This window comes from Microtus pennsylvanicus, chromosome 21 (genome assembly GCF_037038515.1).
Source record: "Microtus pennsylvanicus isolate mMicPen1 chromosome 21, mMicPen1.hap1, whole genome shotgun sequence".
Lineage (NCBI taxonomy): Eukaryota > Metazoa > Chordata > Mammalia > Rodentia > Cricetidae > Microtus > Microtus pennsylvanicus.
The window spans coordinates 7,158,733-7,183,066 of record NC_134599.1 but is presented as its reverse complement, the minus strand read 5'-3'; the positions used below and the strand labels follow the sequence as shown (position 1 = coordinate 7,183,066).

Sequence of the window (24,334 nt, the reverse complement as noted above, 5' to 3'; positions counted from 1 at the left end):
AATGACTCCAAGACAGCTGTATCGCCAAAGCACACCCCAGTACAGGTGACAGCTCACAAAGCTGGGGACCTGGAGCACACTGCATAGCCTGCAGGCAGCTCAGCTTGGAGAGGCCTGTCCGGCACCTCAGTCTAAGCTCTTGAGGCAGCATGGCTGGTAATTGGCTTTTTGTTTGTTTTTGTTTTTTTGTTTTTTTTTTTTTTTTGTTTTTCGAGACAGGGTTTCTCTGTAGCTTTGGAGCCTGTCCTGGACCTAGCCCTTGTAGACCAGACTGGCCCCAAACTCACAAAGATCCACCTGCCTCTGCCTCCCGAGTGCTGGGATTAAAGGTGTGCGCCATCACCACCTGGCTCCAAGGATAGGGGGATACTGTGCTCTCTTTACTTGTGAGTTGATTGATGAAGAGGTGGTTTCTACTCTAGGTGTTGTGAGCGACCTTGATTCTTTACCATCCATTCACATGAACAATGTGAAGCAGAGTTCCTCCGTGTGCAGGTGGTTTTAGTCCTAAGAGGAAGAATTTCCACCGAGGCATTGCCTTGATTCATTTTTTTTCCTTCAGTTGGGTCTAAACTTCACTAAGCATGGAGAAATGGTTATAATCCAGCTTGAGTGAAATAAATTCATTTAAGTATGGATTCTGATTTGTGAGAGATTTGTGGAAAGTTTAGAAGTAGGTAAGGGATTTGAGGGGAGGGGAAGGAGCATTCAACAGTATTGAATGAAAAGGAACAAAGAAGCAGCAAGAACCAGGGGCTAGGCAGTAGATGTGACCGGTAATAGGAATCAGCGTGTCTTCTACTTAATGTAGGATGAGCCAAAATGTCAGACTCAGTAGGAGATCTTTGTGCTCTGGGAGGGTGATTGTTGGCCTGAAAACCCATAATCGCACAAGGCCCCATTTTATTTTTGAGGATTTTATTTATTTACTTAATTTTTTATATTTAGCTGTTGGTTTATTTTTTGAGACAGGTTTCTCTGTGTAACAGCTCTGGCTGTCCTGGAACTTGCTTTGTAGACCAGGATCTCAAAGATCCACCTTCCTTTGCCTCCCAAGTGCTGGGATTAAAGGTGTGCGCCACCACTGCCCAACTATTTACTCTTTTATTTTTTTGAGACAGGATTTCTCTGTAGCTTTGGTGCCTGTCCCGGAACTAGCTCTTGTAGACCAGGCTGGCCTCGAACTCCCAGAGATCCGCCTGCCTCTGTCTCTCCCAAGTGCTGGGATTAAAGGCATGCGCCACCACCGCCCGGCTTACTTAATTTTTGAAATAAGGTCTTACTGTGTAGCCATGGCTGGCCTGGAACTCCTTAAGTAGATCGGTCTGGCCTCAGACTCACTTGTTTCTACGTCCTGACTGCTGGGATTAAAGGTACCATGGTACCTGCCCAGACTGGAGGATAATTAAAGCCATTGGTGGTCTAACTGTCCCCCTCACCCCCAATTATCTGAGTCACAGTTATCTCTAGATTTGTGTATAAAATTTCTGAGGCACAGAGGACCACTGAAATCCCCCCTGCAGCCTGGATGTAAGCTTCTCGCGTGGTGCCAGGTTGTGGTGTTAATTTGTTCACATCTAGATTCCAAGCCTAATGCTGGACCTGCTTCTTTTAAGGATTACAGTTTTATTGGTTTGGTTTGATCTTAAAGTTAGGTTTATTTGAGTATTATTTATATTTCATGAAGTTTACCATTTTAAGTGTGGTAGATGGCAGATTTTATACAGTGTACTCCATAACCAGTAGCATCTACTTATTTTTGGCTATAAGATGTTTAAGTGAGCCAGGTGGTGGTGGTGCACGCTCAGGAGGCAGAGGCAGGTGGATCTCTGAGTTCCAGGCCAGCCTGGTCTACAGAGCAAACTCTAGGACAGCTAGGGCTACACAGAGAAATCCTGTCTTGAAAAAACAAAACAAAACAACAACGAAAGCCGGGCGGTGGTGGCGCACTCCTGTAATCCCAGCACTTGGGAGGCAGAGACAGGCGGATCTCTGTGAGTTCGAGGCCAGCCTGGTCTACCAAGGGAGTTCCAGGACAGGCTCCAAAGCTACAGAGAAACCCTGTCTCGAAAAACCAAAAAATAAAAAAAAAAATAAAACAAAACAACAACGAAAAGTTTAATTGTACAAGAAGTTCTGTTTTGAATATGTTAAACATGGTTAAGTAATACGCATATGATAGATATTTTCTAAACTTCAAATTTGACTTATGCATGCACATGAATATGCATTTGTGTGTATACATTCTGTATGCACACATGTACATATGTGAACATTGTATACCGTGCAGATGGACCCGTTTGCCGGCGGAGCTTTTGGAGAGCATTGGCTCCCCTGGCTTATTTATCAGGTAGTGTTTCCTCACTGTCTGTAGGCTACGGGACTTAGCTTGGTCTCTGGAGCAATAAAGTTGAGGTGGCAGCAATGAAACTGAAAGCTATTTAATTACCGAGCAAATTGCTTTTGGAACTAAGACTGATTAAGTAAACATATTAAATAGGTAATTACCCCTTATTGCCTGCTACCCTCCTCCACAGCCACCCCTGTACTTCAGCTCTCCACATGTCCAAGCCACAGACAGCTACATAGTGAGTTAGAGGCCAGCCCAAGTTATGGAAGACCCTGTCTGAAAAGAAAGAAACAAAAACGGGCGTCTGTTAACAAGTTAGGAACCTTCCGTGAGGAAAGTATGAACCCAAACTTACTGTTTTCATGGCGTCTCTGTCAGGAAAGAGGCAAGCAGCTTTGTGTTTACAGCTTCCACTTTTGTTCCCATCTAGAGATGTTCACACTGCCTGACATCTCTCATAGTCATCTGTGCTGACAGCTCCTTCAAGTGTGCCTACCTCACGCTTATCTTGTCCTGCTAGAAGGGGAAAGGATCATCTTACAGATAAAACTCTTTAACGCAGGCCTTGTCTTACGACTTCGAATTCACGGAGGAAGTAAGATGCATTTGTGTATGAGAAATACCGTGCAACTTGCTTTCCACCAGACAGTGGGGTACGCTGAGAGCAGCAGGGATCCACCAGACAGTGGGGTACGCTGAGAGCAGCAGGGATCCACCGACAGTGGGGTACGCTGAGAGCAGCAGGGATCCACCAGCAAAGAGCTGAGAGCTGGGGAACAGGCATGGGCGAGCACAGGCAAGAGAGGTGCAGTGAGTGTATGCCTTGTGGTTCTGTAGTGCAAAGTTCCAGATAATTCTTTGACTCTTTTCCATCATGATTACTTGTGATTTGAGAACATAATATTCCTGCCCTGGTTAATAACTTGGGAAACTGAAAACTTACAATTTTCTCTCCCCGTCCTGCTAGGTGTTGGATAGTTTACTAGTCCAGTATGGAGTGGTGGAGAGCTGCGAGCAAGGTACCTACCTGTCTTCTGAATTGCTTTCAAATTTATAAAAGGAAGGAAACAGAAAGAAAACTAACCAATTCTCTCTCTCTCTCTTCTCCTAGTGAACACGGACTCCGAAACTGCAGTTGTAAATGTAACCTACTCCAGTAAGGACCAAGCTAGACAGTAAGCAGTCTGAAACTTCTTGTCTGTCTGTAATAACTAGGTTGAGAGCAGTCACTTATATTTTGTGGTCTTTTAAATTGAAGAAGGGCTGGTGGGTCACAAAAGGAAACTTTATTTTGTATGTTTGACTCTGCAATTATGCCTTTTAAATCTGTATGTCTGGTGGGAATCTGCATGGATTTAAGGTTTGCTCCATGTTTATCTTTAATGCCATTTGCAGAGTGATGTATGGAACTAAACTACACCCTATTTTCAAAAAGCCTTGGGCCAGAGTATTTCTTTCTAAACTGTGTCATTTGCTTCCTTAACTCTGCTTTGGTGCTGTAGTGCTCCCTTTTTCTGCAGCTGGTAACTTGACTATGTAAAACAACAGTTCAATCTTGGTGTTTTCCTCCCTGAAGTCAGTCATGGTTGCCCATCTCACTGAGTGAGCAGACCTTGAGCCAATGCACCTTGTGACTGACAGCTTTTCAAATCAGCCCATGATAATTTTGTAGGTACTGGGAGAGAAAATAAGTGACCCACAGAAACTGCCCAGAACCTGAGTGCAGTGATAGCACAGAGTCCACAGCAGCCAGCGCTGGGGCTGGAAAGTCTCGCATACCTCCAGAGAGAAGGGAAGGATGGACTGGTCTTTTCTGTGGGAGCCTTGGAAGGACCATTTTGGCTATCCCTAAGTCCTAAAGGGGAAATGGAAAATGATCTTTAACAGTAAAAATTCAGGTTGAACTTGAGTGACAACCTCTGCATGGAGGGGAGGAGTCCCGTCCAGATCTTGAAGCGTACCTACATTGGGTGTGTCTGTCTTCCTGTGCTAGGAGACTTCTGGAAGCCCGTGGGGGCCCTGTTGCTGGCATAGTCTAGCCAGTTGGTCCTCAGCCAGAGAAAGCTTTTTTTAAAGACCCCTGCCAAGTGGGCGGCTTGATGGCTCAGAGAAAGTTTCCCAGGACTGATTATACCCTGAAACTTAGCCAGAAAATTGCCTCTAGTCTTAAGGGGTTGAACTTTGTACCAGACTAAGGCATTGTTCAGCCAGGGGGAAGCTGATCAGAGCCAGAGTCTGCAGGGTCACAGAATGTCTACCAGCTGCCGAGAAGGACTTGAGTTTGCTAATGAAAGACTTGCACCTGCAGCATAGCCATCCAGGTGGGCCACTGGGACTTTGGAGATGACTGCCCAGGGTGAGGACTAGCATTTGTCTCTGAGCCTTACCCAGGATGACAGGACCTGTGACCTGACTTGGCAAGGGTCCGCCAGGTGCAAGAACGCATTCGCAGCCCACCCCTCCCTGAAGGTCTTGCCCAGAGCTGTGATTTGACTAATGGAGTACCACCCATGATGATAACAGCATCCGTGACCTGAGCTTGCAAAGATCTGCCCAGAAGTGTGAGAGGCATCTGAGAGCTAGGGAGGAGAGCAGAGACACTGGAACAGCAAAGAAGACTGCGCTGAGACGCGCGCCATCACGCTCTCCCCGTGACGCTTTTGCTCCTTTGTTACTACTCCTGTTGTTTTAGCTGGCTGGCTCTGCCCTGCTCTGTTACCGTCTTTGCTCTTTCCTCTTCCATCCTCCTCATCCTCCTCCTTTTTCTCTATTCTTTTCTTTTTCATTTTCCTTTTGACAGCGTTTCCAAAGAAGGCAGGCAGTGTGGTTTCTAGGGGCTCTGTGTCTCAGTGTCCTGAGAGCTGAGGCTTTTCCAGGTTGTCTGATTGACTTTATTTCCTTATGTTGTTCTTTTCATTATAACTTTAGCTAAAACTGCCCTCTCCCCAAGTCTTCCTTTCTATTTCCTTTTCCTACTGCCCCCATCAGATAGAAAGAAATAATTAAGATGGCTCACACCTGTAGGATTTGCTGAAGGTTGGAGAGGCAGGAAGATCACGAGGTCGAGGCCAGCCTGGTCTATACATTTTAAAAACAACAACAATAAAAAGGCCTAGCAGTGGTGATGAACGCCTTTAATCCCAGCACTCAGGAGGTAGAGGCAGGCGGATCTCTGTGGGTTCGAAGCCATCCTGGTCTACAGAGCTAGTTCCAGGACAGCTAGGGCTGTTACACAGAGAAACCCTGTCCCCCCCCCCCAAAAAAAACTTAAAAAAAGGAAAGAAAGAAAAGACAGCATCACAACAGATACCATTGAAATTTAGAAAATCATTAGAATTAACCTTAAAAACAAACAAACAAAAAAACATGTATTCCACTGAATTAGAAAATCTAAAAGAAATAGATAATGTCTAGGTGCTTATTACCTGACAAGATTAAACTAAGACAGCATAAAATTTTTAAGTAGATCTGTAATAATCAGTGAGAGTGAAACACTAATAAGAAAGTCCTGCAGCTAAAAATGTTGAGGCCCGGATGGATCCACTGCTAAATTCTACCAATCCTCCTCAAACCAGTCCATAAGTTAGAAAATGTAGGGAACTGCCAAACTCTTTATCAAGCTGGTACTAACCGTACACCCAAACTAGATGAAGAGACAGCAGAAGAGAAAGTCGTAGGCAGCTCCTCCTGGTGGACGTAGACGTAGAATCTCTCAGTAAGGTACGTGGGGAACGAATGAAGTGGCTCACTAGAAGTCATGCACTATGAGCACTTGGCTTAATTCCAGATGTTTCGATGCTTCAGCATGTTCAGGTCAGTAATTCTATACATACATAGCCTCAAAGACAGAAGTCATTAAAGAATTTTCATACATGCAGAGAAGGCTTTTTCGCAGGGGTCTAGCCTCAGCTGGGGTTCAGGTCCTGAGAAGGGTGGGGGTATCGTGCAAGGAAGACTGACCACCAGGTGGGTTGCACTCAGGTGGCTCTGAAAAGTTCGAGCCATTTTTATTTATACTTTAACAGAGTTTTTGTTTTGTTTAACAAGGCTTACATGAACATTTTTTGTTACTGACTTCTATTTTTGAGTTTTAAGAAATACATTATTTTTAAATCATTATAAAAGCTACCATTTTCCCCTTTATTTCCCCAAATACACTTTTCCACCCCCTACATAACCTTATTCTAGATGTAGAGTTCAGCACTTTTGCAGAATTAACTACGTATCAAGCCAGACACAGTCTGTTCTCACAGTACTTATATCATCTGGCGCTTATCCGTGGTTACAAAGTTAAAAAGTAATCGACTTGGGTACATTGCTTTAAGGACAATATTTAAACCGGACAATTCTTTCATGTCTGTAAGACATGCTTATACAGTTCCCTTTCCAACAAGAGGGTCCCATGTCTCTGTCCCTCAGGCAGGCTGTGATAAGGCACTCTTCCATCCCACCATACCATTCTTCCCTCACCAAGAGAAGCTCCTGTGTGTGGTGAAGATGGATCTGGACACCCCACATTTTGCATGCATGTTTCCTCTTGCAGCATATCACATTCTACCATGGATTCTGTATGTTTATGTCCAGGAACTTACTCTCAACGCTGGCACTGGGTGTATTCCTGAGGCCTTTTCCCTGTTCTGTGTACGCATGTGAGACGTGGTTAATGTTTCAAGTGTTGTTTTTCTCATGTACCTAACAGTCTCTGTTGAGTCAGAAACTTTTCCAGAATTAGGTGTTGTAGTTAGTAATTCCAGATAAGAAATTTGAGAAATATTAGCCCCCTGCTGATTCTAAGGGGAAAATATTCAAGAGAGGACAGAATTTCAAGGGAAAATTGCTGCTGTTGCATGTGTGATTGACAAGGTGAGACTAAAAACTACCAAAGGAATCTACAATATAATGAAAAAGAGAAGAGCCTGTGGGCTGCATGGATTGAGTAAAGTCAGGCACTGCCTTGTGGTCCACTGGTCCGTGCCATGTGAAAGACCATCTCTCTGGCTTTTGCCTTGCAGGGATCCACTGGACAGGCCTTCATATGCTGATCCAAGACTAGCTGCACAGCTCCTGATACTCTGGCTGTCCTGGAACTCGCTTTGTAGACCTAGCTGGCTCCATTCCTCCAGACCAGCCTGCCACTGCCTCCCAAATGCTGGTTTAAAGGCGTGTGCCTGGCTCAGAGAAGGCTTTTAACAAATACCCAACATCTCCTCTTGAGAAAAACCCTACAGACAGTAGGACTAGAAGGAATGTATCTCAGCCTAAGAAAGGATAGTATTGACAAACCTGTAGCCACTCTCATAGTAAATGGAGGAATCCTCAAAGCATTTACACTAAAACTATGAACAAGAGCCTTCGGCTTCTCCACTTTTATCCAATATACTGCTTGAAGGCTTTACTAGAGTACTCAAACAAGAAATAGAAGAGTTAGAAATGACAAAGGAAGCCCAGCTGTCCTTACTTGTAGGTGTTGTTATTCCAAACTTAAAGACTCCCCCAGAAAACTCTTAAAGCTGATACCCACTTTGAGCAAAGTATCACGATACAAATTGACATTAAAAAAAATCAGTAGCCTTCTGATGTACAGTTGACAGACTTAGTGATGAAGACAGGGAATAATCCCATCCACAAGCCAATAAATAAATAAATAAATAAATAAATAAATAAATAAATAAATAAACCTTTGAATAAGCCTAACCAAGGAAGCAAAAACCAAAGTCTTCTACAATGTACAATTTAAAATATTCAAAAAAATTGAAGACACTAGAAGATGGAACTCTCCATTTGTTCGTGGACTTGGTAAATTAGTATTGTGAAAGCAGTTATGCTATGAAAGAATCTACAAACGTAATATAGTCCATGTCATAATAAATGGAACCACAAGACCCGGGGTGACAAAAGTGATCCTGAACACAGTAATGCTGGAGGTATCACCATATCTGGTCGGCATGGGGCGGGGCTTTCTGAATAGGGAAATGGTGTTAGCAATTAACAGATGGGAACCTCATGAGACATAGAACCTTAGAACAGCAAAGGCAATAATTAGTCAAATGAAGAGATAGCTTACCAAAGAGTACAAAATCTTTGCTGGCCACATGTTTGACAGAGGATTAACATCTAGAATATACAACAAAATAAAAGACTAGAATTTGCACCAAAATAAAAAAACTAAACAAGAAACTAGACAATCCATCCAATAAATGACCCAATGCAATGACTGGACCACTCTCAAAAGATAACCAATAAACATAAAAAAACAAAAACAAAAAACGAACTTCATCCTTACTAGTAATGTAAGATAAAACTACTACATTGGAATTTCATCTCTCCAGTCTGAATAGTACTCATTAAAACAAAACAAAAATCAAATAATAAATGTTGGTGAGCATGTGGGCATCCTTACATAAGGCATAAGGAAGCCTTCTGTGATGCTTGGTGGAAGTAGAAAACCGGGTCAGCCACTACGGTGATGAGTATGGAAGTCTGGCGTAGCTCTCCTCCGCATGGGTTAGCACTGAAGGACTCCAGGTGAGCACATTACTTATACATAATGTTTACTCCAGTGTTATTTACATATCTAGAATGTGGAGCCCATGCTGAGGTGTCAACGACAGAGCAATGCATGAGAAAGAAGGGTGTATTTACACTGACTGTTTTCACAGACATAAAATAGTGACGTCACATGATTTACAGGAAAATGGGTGCAGCTAGAGGTCATCCTAATTAGCTGTCTGAAAAAAAGATGAATGCTGCCTTTCATTTATGGTTCCTAGATTTTAAGATTGTGTATGCATACTTGATGTCAAAGCTTAAGTGTAACCGTGGACCAAAGGACTGATGAGGAGTGACAGAGGCTGAGGGACGTGGTCTCAGGAGAGTAGGCTGGGATGGAAACCTCCTTCTGAACTCTCCAGGCTTGAGAGGACTGGAGTTCAGGTCCCAGCACCACGTGGGGCAGCTCCCACCTTTCTTTAATTCTGGTCGTAGGTGGACCCAGCATTTCTGGGGACTGGGAACGTGCAGCCACATGTAATAATAAATCATAACAGCTTTCGAAAGGTTAGTTTAACACATTCCAAAGGTTTTTTTTGTTTTTTGGGAATTTAGCTAGATTGCTCCCGGAAGGCAGCAGTCATGGCGCTCTGGGAAAGGAAGGAGAGCCAGGGAGGAAGGTGGGAATTCGTATGACACAAGTGGGGCTCTTCTAAATTTGATGATCACCTCTGGCTCCGGATGTTGACTTCCTTCCAGCAGGGGTGCAGTGAGCTTGACCTCTGTGAGACAGCCACCTGGTTCGCTCTTCCCTCTCTGGAAGGGCTGTTTTAGATCTAAGTGTGCCCTCTGAATGGATTTCTCTAGATGCACAGAATGGGAGGGATTGTGGGCATGTGTAATGACTTAGTGGACTAATTCCAAACTGGGTACTTAAATCAGCTTGATTTTTTTTTTTCAGTTATGAACTGTTAGAAAATCAATTCTGTAGATAGTACTTTTGTATGTACATATGAGTGTATCCCCAGGATAAACATTTATAAGCATGTGAACTTAGGCCATCAGACTTGGACAGTAAACACCTTTACCCACTGAGCCTCCTGCCAGCCCCAAGTATTACGTTTTCAATTGTGTGATCTTCACAGAGCTTCGACTCATTTGTTTGTGTGTCTGCTTGGCCATATTCTCCCAGGATAAGGCTTTTTGAAACCTTGCCTATCTAGCTGGGGAAAGTAGTTGTGGTAGTTTTCCTTATACTCCTAAATGAGACTGAAGGCTTTTAATGTGCTTAAACTTCTTAGTTTTCCTTGTTTGTATCCTTTATTTAAAAAATAACAGCATTAGCCGGGCGGTGGTGGCGCACGCCTTTAATCCCAGCACTTGGGAGGCAGAGGCAGGCGGATCTCTGTGAGTTCGAGACCAGCCTGGTCTACAGAGCTAGTTCCAGGACAGGCTCCAAAACCACAGAGAAACCCTGTCTCGAAAAACCAAAAAAAAAAACAAACAGCATTTTGTATGAGAGCGTGGGCATTATGTTGTAGGACTGTAAAGTCAATGTTTTACAAACTGCATTCTTCAACTAAGTCATGTAAGAGGAGCAGGAAAATACCCCCTCTTTAGGCCATGGGTGTCCAGCCTTTTACAACTGAGGACAGAAGCATGTGACAAGGGGGACATGGCCTTAGCCCTCAGTAAACCAGGAGGGCAGTGAGGGGAGTGTCTCATGTGTATAGTGATCTGTAGGAGTAGCTGGTAGAGTCAGGTTCCTGTGGGATGGAGAATACAAGATAAACCCGAGGGTTTTAGGAGATTGCTGGATGCCCGTCTTGGTGACCTTATTTCTTTGAACATTCTACCATGTGAAAGCTGGGCGTCATGGTGCACGCCTTTAATCCCAGGACTCAGGAGGCGGAGGCAGGCAGATCTCTGAGTTCCAGGACAGCCTGATCTACAGAGCAAGTTTCAGGACAGCCAGGGCTGTTACACAGAGAAACCCTGTCGGGGGGCGAGGGAGGACAAGACACACAACAAAGCATTCTACTATCTGAGCTCTGTCCCCAGTCCATCCTCATCTCTAAGTGGGAGTCACTGTCACCCTAGCTCACGAGGCTGCTGCAACTGAACTCTGCCTTCCAAAACACTTGCTGTAAAGCTAGAAGGCGGAGCAGCCACTGTGTACTCTCCCACTTGTTTGCTTTGCTAGACGGGCAGGCCACTCTTGAGTGCGCTGTGCTGCTTAGCATCGGTTCTAGACCTCGGCCCTGTTTGAGAGGATCCCTCTGGTACAGCCCTGTCTAAGGCAGACTCTGTCCTGGAAGTTCCTAAGTCAGTCCGTAGCAGATGTCTTAGAATACATGTTTATTTTAAGCTTAGATCTTGAGTTAATACACGAGGCAAAAGCTTGGCAGCTGTGAAAGGGAAGTTTCTGGTTAAGGAGCTGCTCCACACTGGAGACACTGAGGTCCCTGGCTCTCCTCGCCTTCCTTTCTCAGGGAAGCTGACACAAAGCTGCTCACTTGCTGCTACCTGAGGGTGTGTGTGTGAAGAAGAACCGACTAGATGTGTGGGCATTTGAACTTCACACACAGCTTTGTCTAGACAGAAAGCACAGCTCAGGCAAGGGAAGCAGCTCAGTTGGTAGAGCACTTGGGGTTTGAGTCCTGGCACTGTGTGCATTGGTGTGGTTTACATACATGTAACCCTGAGTCCTGGTTCTGTAAACATTTGGTGTGGTGTGTGTACATGTAACCCTGAGTCCCGGTTCTGTAAACATTTGGTGTGGTGTGTGTACATGTAACCCTGAGTCCCGGCACTGTGTGCATTGGTGTGTTTTGTGTAGATGTAACCCTGAGTCCCGGCACTGTGTGCATTGGTGTGGTGTGTGTACATGTAACCCTGAGTCCCGGCACTGTGTGCATTGGTGTGGTGTGTGTACATGTAACCCTGAGTCCCGGCACTGTGTACATTGGTGTGGTGTGTGTACATGTAACCCTGAGTCCTGGCACTCTGTACATTGGTGTGGTTTACATACATGTAACCCTGAGTCCCGGCACTGTGTGCATTGGTGTGGTGTGTGTACATGTAACCCTGAGTCCCGGCACTGTGTGCATTGGTGTGGTGTACGTACATGTAACCCCAGCAGGTCAGCCTTGCGACAAAGCAAATGGGAAGCCAGTCTACATGAGTCTCAAACTAAAACAAAACCCCAGAATTATCGAAGCTTGGAGCCCACCCTTGCAGATTGCTTTGTAGCTCATGAAGTTACCATGACAAATGTTTGTTTGAAGTAACTTGGCTGAGAGCTATGAGGAAAATCCTTTTCAGATTTTAAAAATTATGTAAGTAAAAATTATAAAAAAAGGGCAGAAGATGATGCAAGAGGATTGTTAGTTCCAAGTTAGCTAGAGCTATGTAGCAAGACCCTGTCTCAATAAAAAGAAATAGGTCAAGCAACAAGATAAACAAATTTCATGTCATTCAGAAACGAACACTCAAATTTTCCACCTTTGCAGTCTTCATCCTGTATATTACAGCTTTCACTGCAGTGCTCGGTGCGCTTTTTTTTTAAAGTTATATACACATGCTTGCACATGGTATGGTGTATGTGTGGAAGTAAGGGCAACTTCCGAGAGTTTGTCTGTGGGTCCTGGGTCTGGGTCTTGGGTCATCATCCTCGGTGGCGGGGACCTTTACTGGCTGACCATCTCATTGGCCCCCACCTTGTGTTTTGGAGACACAGTCTCTTGCTGGGACCTGTAACTCACTGAGCCCCAAGGATCTACCTGGACTGAGATTGCCTGTATGTGCTACTGTTCATGACCCTTCTGTGGGTGCTGGGAGTCAGCCAGTCCTCGTGGCTTCCATGTAGGCACTTTACTAACTGCTTCTGAGCCTTCGGTGTTGGTTTTTGTTTTTCTTTTAGAAACACTTAAATCTTGAAGTCCTTTATGGGGAAGAGATTGTGCTCTGTCTATAATTAGGATGCAGTGGTGTGTCTAGGATCTGGGTGGCTTGTGCTTAATTATCAGCCTGTAATTAATTCTTGGTATGCCTCCCTGTTTCCTGAGCTGCCACTGAGTGCCACAGCAGGCATAAGGCTAGGAAGGCCAAGATTCAGTGGCTGTTTCTGATGAGTTTTTTCTTGCTAGTGGGGACTGTAGTGTACCAAGGCTATGCAAAACCTCACATGGGAAAGCTGACCATCCTAGCTCAGGTCTTGCTTTTTCTAATGATTCCACAGTTCTATTGGATTAGGGCCCTATTTATCTGTATGTATCCCCCAAAGGTTCTGTCTCCCAATACCATGAGTTTTGTCGGAAACATTGAACTGTCCAAGGAGAGAACTGCCTACATCTTGTTAGTTTCACCTTGTTAGTATGCACCTCAGATAGCAATTTTACAGGGCGTAAAGGGAAACTATGGGATGGCGGCATCTCCTGTGGAAGAACATGAACTTAGCAGGCACAAGACACAGGGCAATTGCTAGAAAGATGCTAAAGGAACCCATCAGTCTAATCTTTAGTTTATATGTGGGGCAACAAATACCAAACTGAAAATGGTCTCTCTGGATAGCACGATCGCTAGCCACGCTGGATGAGAATGCTAGTTACAAGCCTTCCACTTTTCTTTAATATTCAAGATATGGGGGTAGATTTAACGTCTGGTTATCATTTCTTTATTCTTCCTCCCATTGGTCCTCAGGTTGAATTTTCTATTCTAGCAAGGCTAGAATATTATTGTTACCTAATAAACTTAATAAGTTAATTATTTAAAACAGAAATTCTCAAACACACTTATTATTTTAAAGAAAAATGTATTTATTATTGACTGTGCACACGCATATGGACTGTGTCCATGTATGTGTGCGATGAGTGGGCACAGGTAAGCCTGTGCATGTGGGGAAGTCAGGAAAACTTCCAGGGTCGATTCTGTCTTCCACTGGAATCAAACCCAGGTCTTCAGTCTTGTGCCAGTAAGTCACAAACACCTTTGCCCATCCTGCCAGCCCCTTCACCATCTTCTGAATGATGTAGAATAGCTTCAGAGCCGCTGGAGTGCTGATTAAAAGCAGGCTCTAAGCGCTGCATACATTGGATTCCTGAGTTCTGCTGAATGGTTATAACAGCTCATCTCCCAGATCTCACAGGAGGAAAACTGAAAACAAAAGCTTTTTTTTCCCCCATGCCCTTAGCAGACCTCTGCCACCACCTGACAGTGCTGACTATTAGCCGGGTGCATAGGAAGTTTCAGCTGTTGATTTAAAACTCTAAACCACGGAGCTCTAACCATTGCTCTGCAGCTATCAGTCTGCCATCGCCTGAGTGCTGTGTTCCGAGGGGAACTCAGCTTATTCTGAGCTTCACACACAACTGTCTTCTCACGTCCGGGAGTGGCCTGATCTGGAACGTGGGTCCCTGACTGCACTGGATAACACAGCTTCATGCTTTCTTGCTTCCTCCCTGGTAGAGTCCCTTCCTTCAGAGGAACATGTTTGAAGTAGAGCAGCAGAGTGCCCAGTCCTGGTCTCTGCCAAGTGGAGAGTTGTTTCTTGGAACACATGTGCCTTTGTTTAGATTGTTCTAGAATACACAGAAGCATCTGGCTACATAGACTTTCCTGTTTGTCCACATGAAGGAGGATGTCTGTGTGTCTGTCTCACCCTGTAACATTCCTGGCATCATTCCATGGTAAGAGTCTCCTGACCACTGAAGCCAGCAGTGCCTAATTTCATAATGAAGGGTAGATAGTGAACGGCCTCTTTATGTCCGCAGAAGGAGTTGTGATCCCTTTATCTAGGTGAGATTTTTGGGGGAAAAAACCTTTTATGATTTCTGACATTCAAAGTGGCTTAAAATACTTCAAGTCTTTAAGACTATTGAAACTTCAATTTTGTCTAATAAATATATATCCTTGTATTAATAAAAACCTTTCAATTTTCTCCCTTTAGAAATGGGCAATATATCTAATACACTTTAATCTACATTTGCTTAAGAGGAAGGAGGAGGAGAAGAAAAGAAAGAATGGTGTGTGAGGGTTGTGTCACCAGGGCATTGGTAATAAGTCGGCCTCTGGTGCTTTTGTGAAGAATGCCCTCCAACATAAAATCATGTGGAAATATTGCAGGACACTATATCTGGGCAGAAATCAGCCACAGAGTGTTGCACGTCACAACCACAGCCTAAGGAGGAGCTGCTGACCATGCCCACGTATTTGAAATAAACAGGGCTGTCCCATTCTCAGAGATACCATACTTAGGCACTCTGGGAAAGGTGGCAGCATACCTTGTTCCTGCTGTATTCTGGAACTGCAGATCTTGGACAAGGACTCATTCATGTGCTAGGGAATATAGGACAAGATAGAAGTGAGAAAAAAAGCACAGAATTTTGTCCAAAGATACTGTGAGCCCTCATGGCTGTTCCCCTGTGCCTTCCACCCGGTCTTCTCAGAGACATGTGTGGTGCTAAGACTCCTTTTATCCTTCTATTTCCGTCTAAGAATCGGAAAGTAGATTTTTAAGTGGGAGAGAGAATGCTTTATGCTTTTATCTTTACCTGCATGAGCTAAGCTCAGAGTCCACTCACATAGAATCTGACAAGAGCTTGAGTTGTCTAGGAAAAGTGAGAGCTCCCCCACCCCAATCCATTCACTTTGCTCTGAGGAATTACAAAGGTGTAAGTTAAGACTGTATGAATGCTTGAGATCTTGGCTCTATATACTGCACCAATGTATTGTTCGGCTTCCTGTCTGAAGAATGCAAGGTGAATGGACTATAAATGGGATGGAGCTTATGTTACATAGTAACAGGGACTGACCTGAGAGGGTACATAGTGTGTGTGCTCACATGTCCTTATGTAGACTTTCTTAAAAGGCAAAATCAGTCTGTGCTCATGGTCTGAGAAAGCGAGGGGCTACTAAGCAGGGCCCTGACAGGACTTCTTGGGCCCCGGTAATGTCCTGATTCTTAGTCTGGAGGGACTGTGGGCTGACTCGGGGAGGTAAAGTGCCTTGCCTTCCTACAGTACAGCCTGACAACCTGGGCTTGGTCCTTGGAACCTCTGTAAAGGTGGAGGCAGAGAGCTGACTCCAGAGTCCTCTGACCTCTGTGTGTGCTCTGCGCAGCCCCATCAATAATAAATTTAAATTTAAAACTCTCAATGTGTGCCATGCCATATAAATGTTACAGTAAAGTTGAAAACGTGGGCAAAGGCTCAAACTCTCTCCAAGCAGATACAAAGTGCAGTTGTGGGCAAAGAGAAGAGCAGCTTCCCTTCTTCCCTGTCTCCTTCCTTCCTCCTCATCTCCCTCCCTCTTTCCTCCTCATCTCCCTCCTCCCTCCCTGACTCTCTCCTCCCTTCTTATCTCCCTCCTTCCTGCTCATCCCCCTCCTGTTCGTTCCCTTCCTGAGATCAGATCAAAACCCCACCAAGATGAGCAAACTGTTATTTGCTGGGCAAGACTCATCACGAAATCTTACTGAGTATCCGACCGGTGTCTGTAGTTTTTAGGGATGTTTGCCTGTTGATTGGTTGAGCCCTTTGGGCAGCTGAGTTACCTTGGAGCTATGAGCTCCTTCCTTGATGTATTTCTAAGCCGTCACTAACCTCTTGATTGAACTGAATCAAGAATTGAACTTGAATTTTGTTTCTGTTTCTCACTAGTAGATGGAAATTATGTGCCTTTGGCACCCATTGGCCGTCCCTAGGTGCAGACTTCAAAGAAGAGTGGTGGTGGCAGGGTCTGTCCCGTAGGGTGGTTTTCTTCCCGAGAGCCTGGTGGCTGCTGGGTACAGGGCTGCCATGCTACTGCTTCCCTTCATATCCTCTGTCTCTTGTGAATTTTCAGAGCTTTAGACAAACTGAATGGATTCCAGTTAGAGAACTTCACCTTGAAGGTTGCCTACATCCCTGATGAAACAGCCGCCCAGCAAAATCCCTCACTGCAGCTCCGAGGGCGCCGGGGGCCAGGGCAACGGGGCTCATCCAGGCAGGCATCTCCAGGATCAGTATCCAAGCCGAAACCCTGTGACCTGCCTCTGCGCCTGCTGGTTCCCACCCAGTTTGTTGGAGCCATTATAGGAAAAGAAGGTGCCACCATTCGGAACATCACCAAGCAGACCCAATCTAAGTGAGTATGTGGGAGTGGGTGGCCAGCCTTCTTCTTCCTCGTTGTGTCTAGTATTGGTGTGTGGTGTGTAGGAGCTTGGTGTCCTTCTGAACAGAGTTGGGGGCTCTCTTTTACAGTACTGGGGAACCCTTGTGATCGGATCATGTTGATTGCTTGTATAAAACCTCAAAGGAAATTTCATTTTCTCACGTGAATGGCAAACAAATGGTACTGATGCCACTGTGATGGGACCAGAGGGCAGTGTGCACGTCACCTCCTCACCTCTTTGATCTTTAGCTTCAGTGTAGAGAAGGTATTTTATCCTGGGCTCACTTCAGTGAAGGACAGTTTGTACTTCAGTGAAGGTACACACCTGTCTCTGGAAGGAGAGGCAGGAGTTCCTGGACATTCTTAGCTACATAGTGTGTGTGAAGACAGCTGGGGCTGTGTGAGACAAATAGAAACACAAAAGGGCCAGCAAGGTAGCTCAGCTCGAAACCACTTGACGTAAAGCACTTCCCATGCAGGACTGCCGCCTGCATTCCATTCCTGCATCCGTGATGGGGGAGACACTGGGCTCCTCAGAGTTGTCCTGACTGCTCAAAAACTGTTTTAAATTAAATTACGTTTATTAGTATGTGTGCGTGTACACTCAGTGCTCTTAGCCGCTGAGCCATCTTTCCTGCCCCTCCTCTGACTTCTTTCCATGTGCACTAAAGACATGCACATATCCATACTCACACAAATCACTCACTTACATAGTAATTAATAGTAAGTAAAATTTAAAAAAAAGAAAAGAAAAGGTTCATCTTCTGGTTAAAATTTGTTCTATGGCTAAATCTGAAGTTAGAATGACTTTTCTTGAGGCTGTTTTGTAATGTTGGAGCCAGGTAGGACCTGTTGTCATTTGTCACCGCAGCCCAGTGGGGGTCACTTCCTGCTGCACTGAAGCCTGTCACCGCCTCTGAGATTCCGTCTCAGAAGATTGCAGGCTCTTCCATTGTATTGCAGGTTATTTGTTTTACCCTGTAAACCGTGCAGTTGTGCAGTGTGTGGATGGTTTGATTCAAAGAAGCTTGCTAAAAACTCTCCCTCCACTTCTACCTCTGCACAGCTCCATGCTGCTGGCCCTGAGCAGCCATGCTTCCCGAAGACTCGGAAAATTCCTAGGAAGGAAGTTATTGGGGAGGAGGTTGTGTGCAAATAGCATCTTTCTGCAGCCCGACCCAGCTACAGAAAGGACTGGATGATTTTACTGTTTACATTTAGTACGAAGGAGGATTTCATGCGATTAGAGAAATTGAGCTTGGTCCTTTTCTGGAAACAGTGCCATGGTGCTGTGTGTTCTTTGTGCCTGGGTATGTTTCATGGGCCTCAGAGGTATCCATAGTCCTTGCAGGCAACCTGCCTGCAGTGAACTGGGAGGCACATTCCACGAAGAACCTAAAGAAATTGTATCTTGCGTTGGTTGTAAGTTCACCCAGCCCTGCTGGGACATCCTATCCTCCTCAGCTCCTGCTTTGAAGGAGAGACACTGAACATTGGGTACCTGTGTGCTACATTAATGATTCTAAACTCATTATTAGTGAATGAAGAAAACAATTGAACCATTATCTAGGTAAGAACTTCTTAACTTTTACTTGTGACCCCTTCTTCCCAGAGAAAACTTATGTATCTTTCAGAAAATAGTCTGTAAGATTCAAGTCAAGCATAGTAAATTCTTAAAAATTTTTAAAAATAATTCTTTAGTAATTTTATAATTGATTAAAAATGAAAACTGATTTGCATAGTAATGAGAGAGATGTCTTCTTTGTTGCCACATAAAGAATTAAATCTTGGCCAGGTAGTTGACCCTATAGAACATGGAGCATCTTCAAGGTTTTCAGGGCAGATCAGGGCTTTGGCTCTGACCTTGGGGTTGAGTACGCTGCTTCACATAAACATGTAGCTCAAGTCTAGTTAGGCCCTTCTATATGTTGTTGGAAATTATGTCTGAATCTCAAGCCAAAATTATTTAATAATTTTTTTAAATGAAACTCAAATCAGTGATTCAAACACCAATTTCTAAAATCAAATATTCCTACACAGTCCAATTCAAGGATCTGCCAGTTGGATGTGTGTCGAGGGATGGCAGCAGGAATGTGTTAAAAGTCTGTTTTTCTCAGCTAAACTACTAGTTTCCACTAAGAACAGAAAGCTTTGGGTGTGCACTTACAACGCTGGTTCTTCACGTAATCTCGAGTGTGAGGTGTGCAGCGTTCCTTGGTGGAAGGGCAAAGTGCAAATGCTGTTTGTTCAGAACCAAGGCTGCAGTGGAATTATATGATCCATGTCCGAGTGTTTCCAGAAACACATCAGATTCATTCATTCCCCTTGAGGTTTGGAAATAAATTTTGGCCACCACATGTTTCAAATAAAAAAAAAAGGAAAAGAAAGGAAACATGACTGCTCCTAGGTATGGTGGAGGAGGTTTATTGTAGATATGTAGGTGAACATAGCCAGAGAGGCAGGAATCTGTGGGAGAGTACAGAGTAGACACGGGCAGACTGAGCTGGGCCGTGTGAGGGGAGAAAGGGGGACCAGGTGCAGCAGCCAGGAAGTCCAAGGGTACAAAGATAGTGGGTAACCAAAATGATTATATAGGGAAAGGAAACCCAGCCCCCTGGGCTGGAGAAGTTTTGGGTAGAGTGTGGGACATACCAGCCATACCCTGTAATAGGGACTTGGCAACCAGCATCTATCTGCTTTATATGTTAAACAGACACCTCAGCCTTTTGTCCTGGGTTTGAAACCTAACAGCAGTGTTCAGTAACCTTTTCTATTGCAGAAAATTTCACAGCCCTCACATTAAGTAATGGGACCCATATGAGGTTGTAACCCATATAGCTTAAGAAGCTGGGACGTGGATCAGTTTACCTACCTTTCATCTGAAAGTGTGGAGTGTCTCACCTTCCATCCCTTACTTTCGGGAACTTAGTAAGAGGTTGCTCTTTGCATTAGCAGCTTAGTTCCTTTGCAAGCTGCTGCTGAGATCTGTCTGATACAGGAGCTGTGGCTTAAGCTGCTCTGTTTACTTAAGGTAGGCAGATGGGGGCAAAGCAGAGGGGTGTTTTTGTCTGTCTGATGATCAGGCTGTAGAGCTCTACCGGTGGATTTAATTAATTCTTGCCGTTGTAACTAATCATTACCAGAAACCCCTGTTTCAGGAATAGTCCCAGGGGAGGGTGCTGATCACCAGAGCAACATTCCCTTCTCAGGATCAGAGTTTTATAGCCCTCAGCCCAGTAAAAGGGTGGGAAACACAGATGGAGGGGCTGTGACCATGTTAGTGGAAGACCACATGACTCATAGTGACTGGGTTTTACAGTGGGTTAGGCAGATAGTGTTAGGGATTGGAGCTATTATCTAGACACATGTTCATGCCTTCTATGTTCATAGTTCTTACTTGTTTCATTTCTACTTTACCTTAAGTTACAGGTTTTAATTGTGGGGCAAATTCTAATAAAGTGAAATCCAAGCCTTCGTTTTATTGGCTTGTTGAAGTGGCTGTTCTCATAGCGGTGAGTCCTTAAGAGATGAAGAAACTCAAAAGGACCACCCAGCAGTTGCTTAGATTTCCCTAAAACACATGCTCAGAGGTAGTTAATATTCTTACAGCAGCAAACTTAATTTGTGGTTAATTAAAAATGTACAAATGCACATATTTTTAAAAGAATGAATTAGATTCTTGTCATCCCCGAGCTGTTAAGTTTTGAACTGTTGTATCTTTTTATAAGACTTCTTATTTGCCGCTATTAACTTGTAACTTTAGAAGACAGCACATGGCATGTGCTGCATATTTTCACTGAGACCAAGGATGCTAACTGTGTTACCACATTTGGTGAGAAGTAACTGCAGGTGTAGCTTAATGGTGCTTGCTGCTTGCACCCAGTGTCCTGGACTGTTACTTAACCATTACATTCTAACGAGCACAGTAAAAGTTCAGGGTTTTTAAAAATTTTTTTTTCTTAGTAGGAATAGTGCTACAATGTTCATCACCACACCAGTGGTCTCTGAGTTGACATCTGCAGTTTCTGGAAATGTTTTTGACTGTCGTACCAGAGTAAAGGGTGCTGCTGTCATCTCATAGGAAGAGGCCACAGCTGCTTCTGGAGCCACAGAAAGAATGACCTTGACCTTAAATGTACGAGTGTTGGGGGGTGAGAAGTACCACCTCAGCCCACCTATTAAATTGTTAGGGCAAAAATGCCGACAAGCCCGTGCAGTGGTTCAGCAGTGGACATGCTAGCTGTCTGAGCCTAGAACCGGAGTTTGATCCTGAGAGAACCATAAACATTTGTATGCAACTGGTGCCCATCTGTAAGCCCCAGCCCTCCTCCGGAAAGCTGCAGGCCAGCCAGACTGGAGTACAAAGCATGGCAGAGACAAGAGGGACCTTGCCTCAAAAAAGTGGAAGGAGGGAACCAGCTCCTAATCTCTGTACAGCATTGTGGCATATGTGTGCCCATACTCATAAACATCACTACAGCAATAATTTTTTTTCTAAGATTTATTTATTTATTATGTATATAGTGTTCTGTCTGTCTGTATGCTTGCTAGCCAGAAGAGGGCACCAGATCTCATTACAGATGGCTGTGAGCCACCATGTGGTTGCTGGGAATTGAACGCAGGACCTCTGGAAGAGCAGTCAGTGCTCTTAACCTCTGAGCCATCTCTCCAGCCTCCCAGCAATAATTTTTTAATTAATCAACATTTTACCTTCAAATGGTCCTGCCAGTTTGCCACCAAAAATGTGGATCAGCCTTATATCCCTTCACTTCACCAATATTTAATTTTATGCATCTTAAAATATTTACAGGCCAGGGGACCAGAGAGATGGCTCAGCAGTTAGAGCTCTGGCTGTTCTTCCAGAGGTCCTAAAATCCATTCCCAGCTACCACGTGGTGGCTCACAAACATCTGTAATGCCATCTGGCGCCCTCTTTTGGCATGCAAGCATACATGCAGACAGAACACTATATACACAATAAATAAATAAATCTTTAAAAAGCCATTTGCAGGTCCAGAACAAAAAAACCATAGTATATTAATTGGCTGGGCTAAACATCAGTCGAATTCAATGGTGGCTTGTTTGTTGTTGCTGTTTTTGTTTGTTTTGGTTTTCCAAGAGTGGGTTTCTTTTGGGTAGCCCTGGCTGTCCTATCCTGACTCACTCTGTAGACCAGGCTGGCTTCTGCCTTGAAAGTACATGCGCCACCACTGCCTAGGTTTTTTTCTTTTCTTTTTTGCCAATTGGTCACCTCTTTAGTTCTATTCCCATCACTATTTGTTGCTGACTTTCTCTATTAATGAGACAGAACTTTGCAAACAAAAAATTGTATGAGCAAAGCCTGCCCTAGGGCAAGTGGTGAACATTCTGGGTCTGACTATGGGACCAACTTGGCTGTGGGATCCCGGCTCTGGCTGTCTTGATAGCACAGCTCTTTGTATCTCAGGCACTTAACGATTGCTCAGAGCTTTAACACAAACAGCTTAGAAGAATGAAAAGATGTCTATGTTTGGATTGAGAAGAGAGAGCACCTGGGATTGGAATTTGTGGGCTGAGGCTATAGCCCAGTGCTTGCTTAGTGTATTAAATTGTGTATGTCTCGTTGTTGCTGCAACCAAAACAGGTAGAAGAAGGGAAGGCTTAGGTTGGCTCACTGTTCTAGGGAAGACAGCCTATTATAGTGGTGACAGTGGCTGGAGCAGGAGGCGGCTGGTCACATAGCAGCCACAGTCAGGAAGCAGAGAGGGATGGAAGCTCCTGTGTTGCACTTGCTAGGATCCCAAGTCTGTGAAATTGCACCACCCCGTTTAGAATGTGCTTCCCCAATCTATAAACTCTCAGACATGTTTGGAGATTTGGCTCCATGGTGATTATAAATTCCCTCAGGATGACAGTCAAGATCGCTCATCATTAAAAAAAAAAAAAAACAAAAAAAACAAAACCATACCCCAGGTTTGCATGAGCTAGGCTTGGAGGTGAATGTCTGTGGTATTGGTGCTCTGAAGGCAGAGGCAGGAGAACCAGAAGTCAAGGGCCTTTCCCACTTCATAGCAAATTTAAGGCCAGTCTAGATATGGAACCCTTGCTTTGTTGGCAGCTGATCACAAGTTTTCTTTTAATAAAGTGAATCTGCTTGTTCCACCGGAAGTCCTGGGGCTTGTAGCTGGTAACTGAAGACTCCTTGTGGTGAGTATGCACTGACTGGCCTGTCCTCTTCCCTTTGTGCCTGCCATCAGAATTGATGTCCATCGGAAGGAAAATACGGGGGCTGCCGAGAAGCCCATTACTATCCTCTCTACTCCCGAAGGTGCCTCTGCAGCTTGTAAGTCGATTCTGGAGATTATGCATAAGGAAGCACAAGACACCAAACTGTGAGTAACGAGGACTAGCCTGCCAAATCATAGATCTCTGACACTTTCTTGGGGATTAATGCTATCCTGACGAGGTAGTATTTGCCACTGTTGATGCAGTGTGAAACACTAAGTCTTTTACATACTTAAAACCAGTTTCATTCATAGTTGGATATGGAACAAGCGGCAATAATGGGAAGGAAAATGTAACTAGAAGAAGGCAGCCTGGGGGGACACAGCCAACTGAGGGCAAAGAAGTAATTTGGGATTTACCTTAGACTTTTACTGGCAGGCCTTGGGCGTTCTGTTTCTGTTTACACCCAGCCCCTCCATGTACAACAGGGCATGGAGTATGAAAGCCCCTAATTCTGTGCTCAGGGCAACTGGAGATTGATGTGGGTGTTGAAGGTTGGAACTCTGAGCGTCTGTACTGTCAGAAATTAGGTTGGCTTCCGTGCCAACTGATGCACTGAACACAGCCCAGAGCAAGGCTCAAGGAGGTGCCCTAGGACCACATTGCCTCTATTTACTCTGTAAATATGTCAATATGTTTCAGTGATAGGTGTCTTATATGGGTACAGTAGTTTTTTAGTATAGACAAAGTAAAGGGAAAGTCCACCATCATGGAGCCCTCAGTGACGTGAGAAAAGCATGATGTGTAAGTCAGATTCTGAAGGGGCACGGGAAGCAGCTCAGTGGCACAGGGCCTGCTGTGAGACACCTGAGGCCCTGAGCTTGGTCCCCTAGGCCCGTGTCAGCTGGGCATCCTGGGGGTTCGGTTCTCTGACCAGCCAGTCTAGCACATCAGCACGCCCCAGGCTGTCACAGGAGACTGGGGAGTGATAGAGACAGATGCTTGACACTTGTACTTCTGGTCAGCATGTGTGCACTCAGGAGCGGATGATGCTTGACACTTGTACTTCTGGTCAGCATGTGTGCACTCAGGAGCGGATGTACCTCCATGTATATGTATAGACTAACATACAGCCTAAAC

The 24,334-nt window shown here is 44.6% G+C and overlaps 1 protein-coding gene across 1 annotated transcript in view; it reads left to right on the top strand.

The window, feature by feature from the left end:
* Igf2bp3 (insulin like growth factor 2 mRNA binding protein 3) overlaps positions 1 to 24,334 on the top strand; it is a 131,807-nt gene that overhangs the window by 78,714 nt on the left and 28,759 nt on the right. The window contains exons 4-7 of the mRNA XM_075955697.1: positions 3,318 to 3,369; positions 3,462 to 3,525; positions 16,682 to 16,963; positions 23,227 to 23,361. Of these exons, the coding sequence (XP_075811812.1) occupies positions 3,318 to 3,369; positions 3,462 to 3,525; positions 16,682 to 16,963; positions 23,227 to 23,361 (533 nt within the window). The remainder of the gene's footprint in view (positions 1 to 3,317; positions 3,370 to 3,461; positions 3,526 to 16,681; positions 16,964 to 23,226; positions 23,362 to 24,334) is intronic.